Here is a 15789-nt window from a genome sequence, read left to right as displayed (position 1 = left end):
TGTCTGGAGGAAAAAGATTTCATCTCCAAATACAGAACGGTTTCTTCACAGTAAGAGCTGTGAAAATGTGGAATAGACTCCCTCAAGAGCTGGTTGTGGCCAGCTCAGTAGACTGTTTTAAAAAAGGACCGGATTCTTTCCTAAATGTACATAATATAACTAACATTTATAGGTAAAGTTAATCCAAGGAATATCCGATTGCCGTTCGGGGGATCAGGAAATCATTTTTTCCCCTACTGGAGCAAATTGGATCATGCTTTACTGGGATTTTTTGTCTTCCTATGGATTAACTGTGGGTACAAGATTGTGTAAGTGGGAGTGTATATGTATTTTATTTTTTCCTTTTATAGGCTTACCTAGATGAACTTGTGTTTTTTTTTTTTTAACATGACTATGTAACTATGTAGAAGGGAATCCATAAATACAAGTAAACCAAAACAAATACGTTCAGAAATTAAGTTATGTGTAATAAAATGGAATGACAGGGAAAAAGTATTAAATACTTAATACAAAACTATTGTTGGTAATGGCAGCATTCAGACACCTCTTGTATGGATAAACTAGTGCCATTGCTCAGGTGTGATTTTGGCCCATTCTTCCACACAAACAGTCTTCAAATCTGTCAACTTGTGTGCATGTTATCAGGCAAAAGTTATCAGGATATGTAAACTTTCCCAAAACGGCTTTCAGGACAGCACCTGAGAGATATCATGGCTCCTCCTCCACAGGAAACACCTCCACCAATCAAGACTTTAAAGGGAAGCCTCCCCTTCCACTCTCCAGTTTTTTGTGTTTCCTCCAGCTGGAGGAACACCTCCGGTGGGGGCCATGATATCTCTCAGGGCTGCCTGGGAGACGTGTGGTTCTCACCCTTACTTTTTTTCTGGAGAAATGACTCTCCCACTTGCCTGGTGAGGGCGGTCCGTGGGCTCCTTCTCCCTCTTCTGTGCTCGAGGAGAGCCCGTACGCCCGGAAGTTGCGGCCCGTTTTTTCCGGCGGAGCAGCGGGGTCCGTGAAACCCCATCACAAGGCGAGAGGCTCCGGCGTCAGAGGAGGGCCTCAGACGCGTCCTGTATGCAGGAAGTGGCAGCGCTTCCGGGTCGGCGCAGCGTCATTTCCGGCGCAGGCGCAGAGGGAGGAGGCAGGGTCTCCTGGTGCCTTAAAGGGGACTTCCGGTTCCGGGTCAGCGCGGCGGCGTTTTTGAATCCTGGAACCGTGTCCTCATTCATCTGCACGCTGCTGCAATACTCTGCAATGGAGGAGGATACTGCAGCTAAGGGGGCAAGCCAAGGCACCAGCAAGGCTAAGGTAAGGGAAGTGTCCTACATTACCTTTAGCTATCTCTCTCTTAGGGGGGTTACTTCACCCATCTCCCCCTTTCCCCACCTCCCACTTCCCTGTTTGGTCGGTGTCTGTATGGATATATCTTCCTACATAGGGGTGCCATGGTGGTGATGGTCTTGGCTTGTAGGGCACAGGGGATTACTGCTAAGTTTCCTTAGTGCACCTGGGTGTCAGTTTATTACTGTCATTTTTGTTTTTGAGCGTGCGTGCTTTATCTTGTCTGTTTATACAGGGAAAAGGCTCGGCTCAGATTGTGAAGAAGCGATGCCCTGTTTGCAAAGAGAAGCTCAGTGATTCTTGGAGTAAAACTCTTTGTGCAGACTGTACTAAAGAGGTGCTGAAAGAAGCTCCTTCCGTGGGTGGGGACTTAATATCCACCCTTAAGAAAGAACTCCGTACCACATTTCAGGCCTTTAGGTCAAGTCTGGAGGCCAGACCTGTGGAGCAGGCTGGAGTTTCACAAGACCCTTCGCTGGGTGAAAGGCATAACCTCTTTAACCCTTTAAGCCAGGACGATTCTCAAGAAATCCCACTAAATTCGGATTCTGAAAATGAGGATGAGGCAGAACCTGCTTCAAAATATAAATTGTCGCTGGAAGAGGTTGCAGGCCTTTTAAAGGTGATCCATGCAACATTGGGGATAGAGGAAGAAAAGAAAGAGCTCTCCCTGCATGACCGAATGTATGCAGGGTTAGGGGATACCAAAGGTCGGGTGTTCCCAGTACATTCATTAATCACTGAGATGATTAAGAAGGAATGGGTGGAACCGGAGAAGAAGCCGTTTTTTTCAGGGACTCATAAAAGGAGGTTCCCTTTTGAGGAAAACCCGGAAGCCATCTGGAATAAAATCCCAAAGTTGGACGCAGCATTTTCTCAGGTTTCAAAGTCTACGGACTTGGCCTTTGAAGACATGGGCTTACTAAAGGAGCCTATGGACAAAAGGATAGAGCTACTGCTTAAAAGAAACTGGCAATCCGTGATGAACAATCTTAAACCAGCTATGGCGTCAACTTGTGTGGCCAGAAATCTGGAACACTGGTTAAACCAGTTAAAAGCACACATCTCAGCAGATTCCCCAAAACAGGAGATCTTGGACTCCTTTAATACTCTTTTTGCAGCTGTGTCATACATTGCCGATGCTTCAGCGGAATCTATCCGAATGACAGCAAGGTCAGCATCTTTGACCAATTCGGCCAGGAGAGCCTTGTGGCTTAAGACCTGGCCGGGAGATGCGGCCTCAAAAAATAAATTGTGTGGTTTACCTTTTGCAGGGGATCTACTGTTTGGTCCAGAATTGGAATCTATCCTTGACCGAACGGCGGATAAAAAGAAGTCCTTTCCGATCAAGCCTAAAAAGGCGCCGGTCCGCAAACGTTTTTTTCGTCTGCAAAGGCAACAGGAAGAAAGGATTCAAAAAGAAGTGGCCGGCGCAAAGAGGTCGCGGTAGGGGTGGAGTGCTCCTCCGTCCTCCTCCAGCCCCCGAGAAACCGCAATGACTCTCCGCTACAGGTAGGGGGAAGACTTCAGGAGTTTGTCCCCCAGTGGAGAGGCAGCACCCCAAATCTGTTTATCTTGAACCTTCTTCAAAAGGGTTACGAGATAGAGTTCAGGGAAGAACCCCCGAAGAAATTTCTGGCAACAAATGTTGCAAGGGATCCCGCCAAGGCCCTGGCTTTGAAGTCCCTAATTCAGGAGCTGTTGGACCAAAGGGTAATTGTGCCGGTTCCAAAAGCGGAATTTTTTCAGGGGTTCTATTCTCATGTTTTTCTGATAAGAAAACCATCAGGAAAGTACCGCCTTATCTTAAACCTAAAGGAACTAAACCTGTCAGTGTTGTACAGAAAATTTTGCATGGATTCCATCTTTTCCGTAAGAAACCTCCTAAGTCGGGGTTGCTTCATGGCAACAATAGACTTACGAGATGCCTACTTACACATTCCCATTGCGGCCAGCTCCCAAAAGTTTTTGAGATTGGCTCTGAGGGAAGGAAAGAAAATAGTTCACCTACAGTTCAGGGCTCTTCCCTTTGGCCTGTCGTCATCCCCAAGGGTATTTACAAAGGTGATGGCAGAAGCGCTGGCACCTCTTCGTCTAGAGGGGATCTCTGTGGTCCCTTATCTAGACGACCTGCTGTTTTTTGCCCAGTCCAGGGAGGGGCTTCAAAAGGATCTAGACAGGGCCCGGTCTCACTTGGAAGACATTGGGTGGATCCTGAATCTCCAAAAATCGAGCCTGATTCCGTCTCAACAGGTTCTATTTTTGGGCTTCCAGATAGATTCCGTGGAGCAGAAAGTTTTCCTCCCAGAAGAAAAGCAAAGAAAGGTGATAGAGATGGTTTCTCTTCTACAAGGCAGTCAGGAGATTTCCATCAGGAGGATTATGTCAGTCCTAGGAACCCTGACTTCCTCTATACCCGCAGTGCCCTGGGCCAGGACCCACTTCAGACCGCTGCAGGATTTTTTATTAAAGGTCTGGGACCGCGATCAAAAGTCCTTAGACTTACTGGTAAAAATTCCCACCAAGGTGAAAAGGAGCCTCTGGTGGTGGAGAGACCAGGAAAGACTGTCGGTGGGTCTGTTGTGGTCCTTCCCATCCCAAGTAAGGATAACGACAGACGCCAGCTCCTGGGGCTGGGGGGCCCACATGAACAGTCATTGGACCCAGGGGTCATGGTCCGCAGGAGAGGCGAGAAATTCCTCAAATTGGAGGGAATTAAAGGCGGTAGAATTGGCTTTACTGGCCTTCGCTTCAGAAGTAGGAGGACAACATTTACAGGTCCTATCGGACAATGCCACAACAGTGGCTTATGTCAACAGACAAGGGGGCACCAGAAGCAAAGGGCTTCAGGTCTTAGCCGGAAAGATCCTAAGGTGGGCAGAGTCCCATACTCTATCCTTGTCCGCGGTCCATCTAAAGGGGACCCTGAATTGCGTGGCAAATTTGATTCGGGAAGCGGACTGGCAGTTGAACCCGGAAGTGTTCAGTCTGATAACAGAAAAGTGGGGACAGCCAGCGATAGATTTGTTTGCGAATCAAGAGAATGCACAGATCTCTCAGTTCTTCTCCTTAGACAGGAGCAAGTCAGCTGCGGGGACGGACGCCCTAGCACACAGCTGGAATTTCCATCTTTGTTATGCTTTTCCCCCTTTTCAGCTCATTCCGCAGGTCATAGCAAAAATGAAGAGGGAAAATACTACAGTAATCCTGATCACCCCATTTTGGCCCAAAAGGCCTTGGTTTTCTGCCCTTCTACTGATGCAAATCAGACCGTTCTGGCATCTACCTCTGAGACACGACCTGCTTTTACAAGGTCCTCTGTTTCACCGAGACATAAAAAAACTAAGTCTTACGGCTTGGCTTCTGAGGAGCAACTCCTCAGGAGAAAAGGGTTTTCGGCCAGATTAATAGCAACTCTCCTGTCGAGTAGGAAACAGGTCACGAGGGCTATCTATTTCAAGGTCTGGAAGACTTTCAATACATGGTGCTCTGTATCAGGCAGATTTGTAGAAGAAACTTCCTCTATCTTGGAATTTCTTCAAGAAGGAGCCGACAAAGGGTTAGCGGTGAGCACCCTGAAGGTTCAAGTAGCCGCGCTGGGGGTATTCCTAGAAAGATCTGTTTCAGCAGATCCATTAGTAGTAAGGTTCTTTAAAGCCCTGGTTAGGTCCAGACCGATAGTGGTAAAGGATTGTTCCGCATGGGATTTGCCAGTAGTCTTACAGGCCATGACCAAGGAACCTTTTGAACCTTTGAATATAGCGTCTCTTAAGTTATTAACGTTAAAAACCGTTTTTTTAGTGGCTGTCACTACAGCTCGCAGGATCAGCGAGTTACAAGCCTTGTCCGTCAGAGAACCTTTTTGTTTAATTTTTTCGGACAGAATTGTGTTAAAACCAGACCCAAGTTTTTTACCGAAAGTTGCTTCGTTCAAAAATCGGTCTCAAGAAATTATACTGCCTTCATTTTGCTCTAATCCAAAAGGAAGAAAGGAAGAAGAATTCCATACCTTGGATGTCAAGAGAGCTGTTTTATGTTACTTGGAAACCACAAAAGCATATAGACGTTCAGATGCCTTGTTTATTTTATTTTCCGGTGATAAAAAAGGAAAGCAGGCGTCAAAAGGAACCATTGCCAGATGGCTCAGGATGGCCATCTCAAATGCTTATTCAATCTCAGGTCAAGAATGTCCGGAGAATCTAAGAGCTCACTCTACTAGAGCAGCTGCGGTAAGTTGGGCAGAAAGAGCTGGTGCCACCCCCGAACAGATCTGCAGAGCAGCCACCTGGTCAAGCTTGTCTACCTTTGCCCGTCATTACAGACTTGATCTAATGACGGCAGATGATCAGGCGTTCGGGAGAAAAGTCTTACAGGCTGTGGTCCCACCCTAAGGGGGTAAGTCTCGACTGTCCTCTCAGGTGCTGTCCTGAAAGCCGTTTTGGGAAAATGCAAGTTAGGCTTACCGGTAACTTGTTTTCCAGTAGGCTTTCAGGACAGCAGCAACCCGCCCTTGGTTTTTTCTTATGTAAAGATTCTGCTGTAATACTATGTAATAACTGTCACTTATGTGTTGCAGCCGGGGCTGGAGGTCTCTACAACCAACTGGAGAGTGGAAGGGGAGGCTTCCCTTTAAAGTCTTGATTGGTGGAGGTGTTTCCTGTGGAGGAGGAGCCATGATATCTCTCAGGTGCTGTCCTGAAAGCCTACTGGAAAACAAGTTACCGGTAAGCCTAACTTGCATTTTTGATCAGGGTCATTTGGCTAGTTTCTGTTGCCATTATGATTCAAAAAATGTAAACACAGTTGATTGATAATAAATGGCTTCAGCCAAACACTAATCGTGAGTGAAAGAAAACATGTTGTGTTATCACTCCTATTCTCTGAAAAATGGCCACAAAATCAAATATTATGTCAGGGTATGTAAACTTTTGAGCACAACTGTTTGTATTGACTTTAGGACTACAAGTCCCAAGATCCTCTGCTGACCAGATAATAGGGCTTTTCTTTGTAAACAGAAAATGATGAAGATGTCGCAGTGCTGTAAGGCTCACTCATAGTCCCACCGGAAACTGTCTGTTGTATAGGGCGATAACATAGTCAGCACTTAGCTACATGTATGGAAAACTGCTTAATTTAAACTATTATGCAAATTTAAAGTGGGTTTTTAAAGTATGGAAATGAATATGTACTAAAACTGACATAATTCAAGTGTTGTCACATTCCTGGTATCAGTTAGTATCAACGATTGTATCTCTTGCTGCTGTCCAATGATGGTTCTGTGTTTGAGATTGGCACTGGATGTCATGGCAATAAAACTATGTGGTCCTCTGCTCTCCAATGATACTAGCAGTGAACTCTAGACTTGTTTGTTCTGTAGCGCTATCCCTAAAGGAGTCATTTGTTAATTTGGGTCCTCTGTTCTGCACCTTGATTCCAAGAACAACCTCAGATTGAAAAAGAAAATGCAACTCTTTGCCCTCCTCCTGGCAATCTCCCTTTGGGAAATGCAGTTCAAAAGCTCTTAATTACAGTAGAGTGTCTCTCCTCTGAACTACAGTGCCCACAGTGCAGTGTTGCCTGACTTAGTCTATTGAACTCTTCCAGGTCAGCAGCTCCACCCTCTTTCTGATATAGCTGTTAACCTGTCCGGCACTGCAGGGCTGCAGCTACAAAGAGCAACTGTAGCCAGGGTTTTTCTTACTCTCCTTTCTTAGCCAAGCACCTGGCTACAGTTGCTATTCACATAGCTACACAGCTGTAAACATGCTGATTCCCTGCTATCTTAATACCAGCAATATCCAAATACAGTGGGGCAAAAAAGTATTTAGTCAGCCACCAATTGTGCAAGTTCTCACACTTAAAAAGATGAGAGAGGCCTGTAATTGTCATCATAGGAATACCTCAACTATGAGAGACAAAATGTGGAAACAAATCCAGACAATCACATTGTCTGATTTGGAAAGAATTTATTTGCAAATTATGGTGGAAAATAAGTATTTGGTCACCTACACACAAGCAAGATTTCTGTCTCTCTCAGACCTGTATCTTTTTCTTTAGGAGGCTCCTCTGTCCTCCACTCATTACCTGTATTAATGGCACCTGTTTGAACTTGTTATCAGTATAAAAGACACCTGTCCACAACCTCAAACAGTCACACTCCAAATTCCACTATGGTAAAGACCAAAGAGCTGTCGAAGGACACCAGAAACAAAATTGTAAACCTACAACAAGCTGGGAAGACTGAATCTGCAATAGGCAAGCAGCTTGGTGTGAAGAAATCAACTGTGGGAGCAATAATTAGAAAATGGAAGACATACAAGACCACTGATAATCTTCCTTGATCTGGGGATCCACGCAAGATCTTAACCCGTGGAGTCAAAATGATCACAAGAACGGTGAGCATAAATCCCAGAACCACACGGGGGACCTAGTGAATGACCTGCAGAGAGCTGGGACCAATGTAACAAAGGCTACTATCAGTAACACACTACGCCACCAGGGACTCAGATCCTGCAGTGCCAGACGTGTCCCCCTGCTTAAGCCAGTACATGTCCGGGCCCGTATGAGGTTTGCTAGAGAGCATTTGGATGATCCAGAAGAGGATTGGGAGAATGTCATATGGTCAGATGAAACCAAAGTAGAACTGGTCGGTAGAAACACAACTCGTCGTGTTTGGAGGAGAGAGAATGCTGAGTTGCAACCAAAGAACACCATACCTACTGTGAAGCATGGGGGTGGCAACATCATGCTTTGGGGCTGTTTTTCTGTAAAGGAAACAGGACGACTGATCCGTGTACATGAAAAAATTGATGAAGCCATGTATTGTGAGATTTTGAGTGCAAACCTCCTCCCATCAGCAAGGGCATTGAAGATGAAACGTGACTGGGTCTTTCAGCATGACAATGATCACAAAATTACCACCCGGGCAACGAAGGAGTGGCTTCGTAAGAAGCATTTCAAGGTCCTGGAGTGACCTAGCCAGTCTCCAGATCTCAACCCCATAGAAAACCTTTGGAGGGAGTTGAAAGTCTGTGTTGCCCAGCGACAGCCCCAAAACATCACTGCTCTAGAGGAGATCTGCATGGACGAATGGGCCAACATACCAGCAACAGTGTGTGACAACCTTGTGAAGACTTACAGAAAACCTTTGACCTCTGTCATTGCCAACAAAGGATATATAACAAAGTATTGAGATTAACTTTTGATAATGACCAAATACTTATTTTCCACCATAATTTGCAAATAAATTCTTTCCAAATCAGACAATGTGATTGTCTGAATTTGTTTCCACATTTTGTCTCTCATAGTTGAGGTATACCTATGAGGACAATTACAAGCCTCTCTCATCTTTTTAAGTGGGAGAACTTACACAGTTGGTGGCTGACTTAATACTTTTTTGCCCCACTGTACAATTATACTTGACTTCAATAACAAGCAAGTTATGCCCAGTACACACGATCGGAATTTCCAATGGAAAAAGTCAGACGGACTTTTTCCATCGGAAATTCCGACCATGTGTATGCCCCATCTGACTTTTTTCCAGAGGAATTCCATCGGAGTTTAGATAGAGAACATATTCTCTTTTACTCCAATGGAATTCCGTCGGAATTCCAATGTGAGTTTGGCCGGGCAAAAGCCAGATCGTGTGTATGGGGCATAAAGTCACTAAATGGTGGTTATTTGGGTGATAGTTGACAAGTAAGTTCTGCCCCAGTGAACTGGTAAAGTGGCACAATGGAACCCTAAGGCCCTGTACACACGACCGAGTTTCTCGGCAGAATTCAGCCAGAAACTCGGTTCAGAGCTGAATTCTGCCGAGAAACCCGGCCGTGTGTACACTTTCGGCCGAGAAAGCCGACGAGGACCTCGGCGAGGAAATAGAGAACATGTTCTCTATTTCCTCGTTGTTCTATGGGAGAACTCGGCCCGCCGAGCTCCTCGGCGGCTCCAGGACTGAACACGCTGAGGAACTCGATGTGTTTGGCACGTCGAGTTCCTCGGCCATGTGTACGGGGCTCCACTCAATGACACCAGCACAAAAAAAAAAATAAATACTGTTATACTGTACATCAAAATTATCCCAAAAATAAGTCACTTTCATTCACTTCTTCTTCAGTGGTAAACACTGCAGTAGGCCCTGTTACTTCTGGTTCAAGTTCATACTGTATATTCTTGGGATGTTTCCTTGCTGGAGAAATAATTGTTGTGATTTTTTTTTTTGAGCTTGTTAATCCCTTTTTCTGGGTTATCACTGGATGTGTACATTTCGTGTTTACTGTGCATATTCCTGTTATTCTTCTTATTTGGCTCCCTCTTTCTGTTTTGGCACATTGTGCACTATTTAATACCATTAGGCTTCAATAATTTGTCCTCTAGAGCATTCCATCAATGAGCTAATTAAAAAACAGGCATAGCGCTCCAAAAACAATCTCTGGACCAGAGCTTTCCAAGAATATACTAAACATATCAATTGTCTCGCTAGATATTATCCCAAATAAGTGTATAAACTATATGTCTTGGTGAATAAACAGGGCATAAACAATAAACAAAAATCACCATGTGAATAGTTTGCAATATGTCCAGATTGTGGGAATATCGTATGGTCTTCCTGTTCACATAGGATCATTCACATATTGGAAGTTCACGTCTTAAACTTTACAACTTTATATATGACTTTTGGACTTTTTACTTATATCTACATTTGTTATAATCACATTACTTATTTTGATTGTACAAAAATCACATGGTGATTTTTTTTTTTGTTTATGCCCTGTTTATTCACCAAGACATATAGTTTATACACTTATTTGGGATAATATCTAGCGCTACAATTTATATGTTTTGTTTGTTACTTTCCACTTGTCTATTGGTTTTTGTAGCTGCTCACTCATCTAGATAGAGCGCGGATTTATTTTGTTTTGTATTTTCCAAGAATATAGATACTGCTGTAATAGTCAAAATGGTCTTAAAAAGAAACTCCAGACACAAAGGAAATTATATATTTTTAATCCCATGCCTAATACATTAGATCACAAGAATAGAGAGAGGTTAGAAGACTTGTCAGATTTGAATTGCTCTGTGCCAAATATAGAAAATCAACAAAAACACCAATAAAACAAAAACTAAGGGAGGGAAGAAGGTTTAAAATGTAAAAGTGCAATTGCATCCAAAATGTATGCTTTATTTCTAAATAGAGTGAGGAAGGATTAGAGCCATGCTTAGGTTTTACTAACTCTCTGTATTGCTTTTGGTGCGTTTTCACCTCCCATGTCTCTGGGACCTCATTCGCATGAACACCATCAGTTTAGCCACATTAACCACTTCTCTACTTTGGGTGTTTTTCAGATTTGGCGTTTACAAGACTAAAACATTTTTTTTGCTAGAAAATTACTTAAAACCCACAAACATTATATATATTTTTTTCTAATACCCTAGAGAATAAAATGGCGATCATTGCAATACTTTTTGTCACACCATATTTGCGCAGCGGTCCTACAAGCGCACTTTTTTTGGAAAAAAATCACTTTTTTGAATTAAAAAATAAGACAGCAATAAATTTGGCCCAATTTTTTTATATATTGTGAAAGATAATGTTACGCCGAGTAAAATGGTACCCAACATGTCACGCTTACAAATTGCGCCCGCTCGTGGCATGGCGTCAAACTTTTACCCTTAAAAATCTCGATAGGCGACGTTTAAAAAATTCTATAGGTTGCATTTTTTGAGTTACAGAGTAGGCCTAGGGCTATAATTATTGCTCTCGCTCTAACGATCGCGGCGATACCTCACTTGTGTCGTTTGAACACCGTTTTCATATGCGGGCGCTACTCACGTATGCGTTCGCTTCTGCGCACGAGCTCGTCGGGACGGGGCGCTTTAAAATGTTTTTTTTTTTTATTTTTATTTTTTTTTTTTACACTGGAAAAAAAAAAAATGATCACTTTTATTCCTATTACAAGGAATGTAAACATCCCTTGTAATAGAAAAAAGCATGACAGGTCCTCTTAAATATGAGATCTGGGGTCAAAAAGACCTCAGATCTTATATTTAGACTAAAATGCATAAAAAAAAAAAAAAATTGGAAAATGTCATTTTTTCAAATGACAAAAAAAAAAAATGTTTCTTTAAGAGGCTGGGCGGGACTGACGTTTTGACGTCACTTCCGCCCAGCCGAGCTATGGGGACGGGCGAAGGAGATTTTTCCTTCAGTCTCGTCCCCGCTCAGCTCCCGAACGGTCGCGATCTCCCCCGCCGCTACCGACGGCTCCGGTAAGCGGCGGAGGGCGCGGGAGAGCGGCGGCAGGGGGGGGGGCCCTCTCCCGCCACCGATAACGGCGATCTCGCGGCGCATACGCCGCGGAGACCGCCGTTATCGTTACCAGAACCGCTGACAGTAAAGATAGATACCTCGGTTGTGGCAGCAGCTGCTGCCGTTACCGAGATATGTATCTTTAAAGTGCCGCCGTATATAGTCGTACAGCGGTCTGGAAGTGGTTAAAAACATATCCGTTCTTATCCGTTGCTTCATCCGTTTTCATCTGTCTTCCGTTCCATTAACATCCGTTAATTTACCTGTTTACATCTGTTTTTGAATCCGTTTCGATCTGTTTGCAGCAGTTTCTGTGGCTTTGATGACATTACCCAGAAAGCATTGCTCCTCCCATGCTGCATTGCAGTTTTCAGTGAGTGACTTGTCCTTGCTGTGTCCTTCTTTTGTCCTTGTCCTTGTGTGTGCTGTGCGATGGATTTCAACAATTTTTGGGACAGCGTGACATTGTTTGTCATATTTGCCTATATGTGGAAAAAAGGAGAGCAAAAAAAAGCAGATTGTGACTAGGAGCTGCTCCTGGGAGACATCTCTGGCCGCGGTTTTTCTTGGGGATGTACTTCCAATGTACTTCCTATTGTCCAACTACTGTCTGGGACTGGGTCATGGGTTGAGTTCACATATAAACAATAATAATTATTTCTTCCAAATTAATCTTAACTGATCGGACGTTGACGGACATTGTCAGATAATATCCGTTTTCACGGATCTCGACGTAGCCTTGTACGTTCAAAAAAACTGATAAAATCAGAAGCGGAGGTTAACAGATGGTCATCCATTTGCCCATAGGAATGCATTGTCGTTCGTTGACGGATGGAAGTAAAACGGATAGGCGGTCCGTTCATGTGAAAGGGGCCTGAGTTGTCAAGATCGAACAGAGTTGGTAACATTTCCCCACTCTAATCCAGAATGAAATAAAGATTTGGGCTGAAATTATAGTATTAAGCATTGGATGAAATTAATTACACAAACATTTAAAATCGTAAAATAAAGAAAATCTTTAAGAGTAAGGGGCCAGATTCAAAAAGGGGATACGACGGCGTATCTCCTGATACGCCGTCGTATCTCTGTTTCTATCTATGCGACTGATTCATAGAATCAGTTACGCATAGATATCCATAAGATCCGACAGGTGTAATTGTTTTACACTGTCGGATCTTAGGATGCAGTACCGCGGTCACCGCTGGGGGGAGTTCGCGTCGTAAACCAGCGTCGGGTATGCAAATTAGGAGTTACGGCGATCCACGACGGATTTTCGCGTTCGCTACGTCGCCGCTAGTCTAGTTTCCCGTCGCAAATTTAGTCGTCGCTTTGGGTGCCCTAACTTTAGTCAGCTGCTGCCTGTGGCAAGGATGACACTGTGATCCAGTGCGAGTGACGATCGCCTCTACCCGGATCCCCGCGGATGACAACATACATGTACCCATGCCTGTTTCTATACCTGCTTTGTGAGTAGGTTCTTTATATACTTTTACACATTTTTATCAAAACTACTTTACTGCTACGCTTAGAGGGCGCCGCTTTGTGTTTCTTTTTGTGTACTACAGGTTGCTTCTCCTGTCAGCTCCCCCACCTTTTACCAAGATTCATTATTATTATTATTACTATTATCAACATAGGTATTCATTGGGAGTGCGCTCAATTACCTGTTTTCTGCAATCGTATTGCTGTCTAAAGTATGGCCGTCGTTCCTGCGTCGAAATTTAAAATTTAACGTCGTTTGCGTAACACGTCCGGGAATACGGAAGTACGCTACGCGCGTCGCGGTTCGAAAAAATGACGTCACGGCGCGCAAAGCACGACGGGAATTGCGAAACGGAGCATGCGCAGTAGGTCCGGCGCGGGAGAGCGCCTAATTTAAATGGCACACGCCCATTTGAATTGGCCCGCCTTGCGCCGGAGGCCGCCGGCGTAGTTTTCATCGCAAGTGCTTTGTGAATCAGGCAATTCTACGTGAATCTGGCCCAAGATATCTGCGACTCTTGGTATGATTCTAAATGTACAGTAGATGTCATTCTGGCTTTGCCACTTAGGATGTCACTGACCTGAGGAAAGTATTCTACATGAGAGTTTTAATACTTTGCTACATACCTGTTCCAGGATGGTGGCTTGTCACATAGTAAATAGGGATCAGAATGAGAGCCCTGGTGCCTGCAGTTTTAAGATGTAAAAACATCTGGTGCAGCTCTGCATAGAAACCAATCAGCTTTAGGTTTTTCTGTCAAAGTTTACTGAAGCTGATTTGCCAACATGCACAGCTGAACCAGACTCTGCACTCCCCAGTTTTAGTAAATCAACTCCAGTGGCAATTTTTATATTTGTGCATTAATGTCTTGTCTCTAAGACAGTGCGTACTGTCAGGCAGAGTAGAAAACGTTTAAACCTATTTCCTGGCTTCACTTGATTTAATCAGCTATAAATGGCCGTTTTTAAACTTTGAGACTATTTTTTGGGGTCTGTTGTCTGATGCAGATGTTTTTTTTTTCTAGAATCCACAATGCCTTCTACCCAAGCCAGCCAATGTTTGCTCTCACATTACTACATGTGATGAGTGCTCCCCTTCATGGACTAGCCAATGCAATTGTCTTTGGATTGGACAAGGAAACTTGGAGTCAGCTGACAGTGACATCTTTGAGAGTAAGTATTTGCTAAATTTCACATATTCTCAAACATTGTACGCTATGGTCAAAATCACATAATACAGTCCATTGAAATTATGTTGTGCAGCATTGATTGACAGTGAGCCTTTGTAAGCTGTCATGGACATCTGCATCATGGGAACAGGTTAGGTGGTAACCTCTTATAGCCAGTTTCCAATAAACATCCATTTGATTTGCTATGTCAATAAAACCTGAAATAAGTAAAATAATAATTAACAAAATTAAGTGCTATCCTAAAAGGAGGATAATTTCTTGCTCAATGCTTTGCTTTGTAGGCTTTTTATCAGAAACATGCCATCATTTTGATTCCTTTCATCATTGACCTGCATCTTTTTCTGTGCTATGGATGCCATTCCAGTATTGCTGTACTAGTAGAGTAGTAGAGACCTTGATGGGCACCGTAGGGCACTGATGAACATTGTAGTGGCACTGATGGCACTGATGATCACTGTTGGCACTGTAGGAGCACTGATGTGGCGCTGATCACTGTTGGCAGTGTAGGGGCACTAATGGCATTCAGGATCGTGCCAGCTTGTGCTGCTGTGGTGTTTCTCTCTCCTAACACCGATACAGCATGTAAGGAGAGGATAAAGAAACATTGCAGCAGCGCAAGCTGAACCGGGCATGATCCCAGTTTGTTGACAAGTGATCGCTCTGTCATTAGATGGAGCAATCACATGGTAAAGGGCTGCTGTGATTGGCACTTTAAAGCGGGAGTTCACCCGAAAAAAAAAATGTTAACATTAGATTGAGGCTCATTTTGGGAAGCAGAATCGGGTGTTTTTTATTAAATCGAAGCAGTACTTACCGTTTTAGAGAGCGATGATCTCCGCCGCTTCCGGGTATGGTCTTCGGGACTGGGCGTTCCTATTTGATTGACAGGCTTCCGACGGTCGCATACATCGCGTCACAAGTAGCCGAAAGAAGCCGAACGTCGGTTCGGCTCTATACGGCGCCTGCGCACCGACGTTCGTCTACTTTCGGAAAATCGTGACGCGATGTATGCGACCGTCGGAAGCCTGTCGGAAGCCTGTCAATCAAATAGGAACGCCCAGTCCCGCAGCCCATACCCGGAAGCGGCGGAGAACATCGCTCTCTAAAACGATAAGTACTGCTTCGAGTTTAAAAAAAAAACTATTCTGCTTCCCAAAATGAGCCTCAATTTAATGTTAAAAATTTAGTTTTTGTGTGAACCTCCACTTTAACCCGATTCGTGATGCACTGTGTCCCGCAGATCCAGCAATCTTGGACAATTCTGAATGAGTGCCCCAGGGGGTGCTTGAGAAGTGAGAGCAGGGGTGCCCATCATATGATGGCCTCCCAGAACTAGCCGACTGCGCTGCATCTGTCATTTTTGATATTTACATACCTGCTCTAGGTCAGTGTCGCACCAAGTACTGAACAAAAATGATAAAAGGACAACGTCCTTTTAATACGTGGCCTACTTATAAATCTGAATTG

The 15789-nt window shown here is 44.1% G+C and overlaps 1 protein-coding gene across 1 annotated transcript in view; it reads left to right on the top strand.

Moving 5' to 3' along the window:
- Positions 1–15789, top strand: part of LOC120927438 (cyclic AMP receptor-like protein A) — a 712728-nt gene that overhangs the window by 638335 nt on the left and 58604 nt on the right. Inside the window, exon 12 of the mRNA XM_040338115.1 lies at positions 14158–14305. Coding sequence (XP_040194049.1) covers positions 14158–14305 — 148 coding nt within the window. The remainder of the gene's footprint in view (positions 1–14157; positions 14306–15789) is intronic.

Source organism: Rana temporaria, chromosome 2, assembly GCF_905171775.1.
Source record: "Rana temporaria chromosome 2, aRanTem1.1, whole genome shotgun sequence".
NCBI classification, from domain to species: domain Eukaryota; kingdom Metazoa; phylum Chordata; class Amphibia; order Anura; family Ranidae; genus Rana; species Rana temporaria.
The sequence above is the reverse complement of the archived record's forward strand: the minus strand, read 5'-3'. Positions and strand labels throughout refer to the sequence as shown.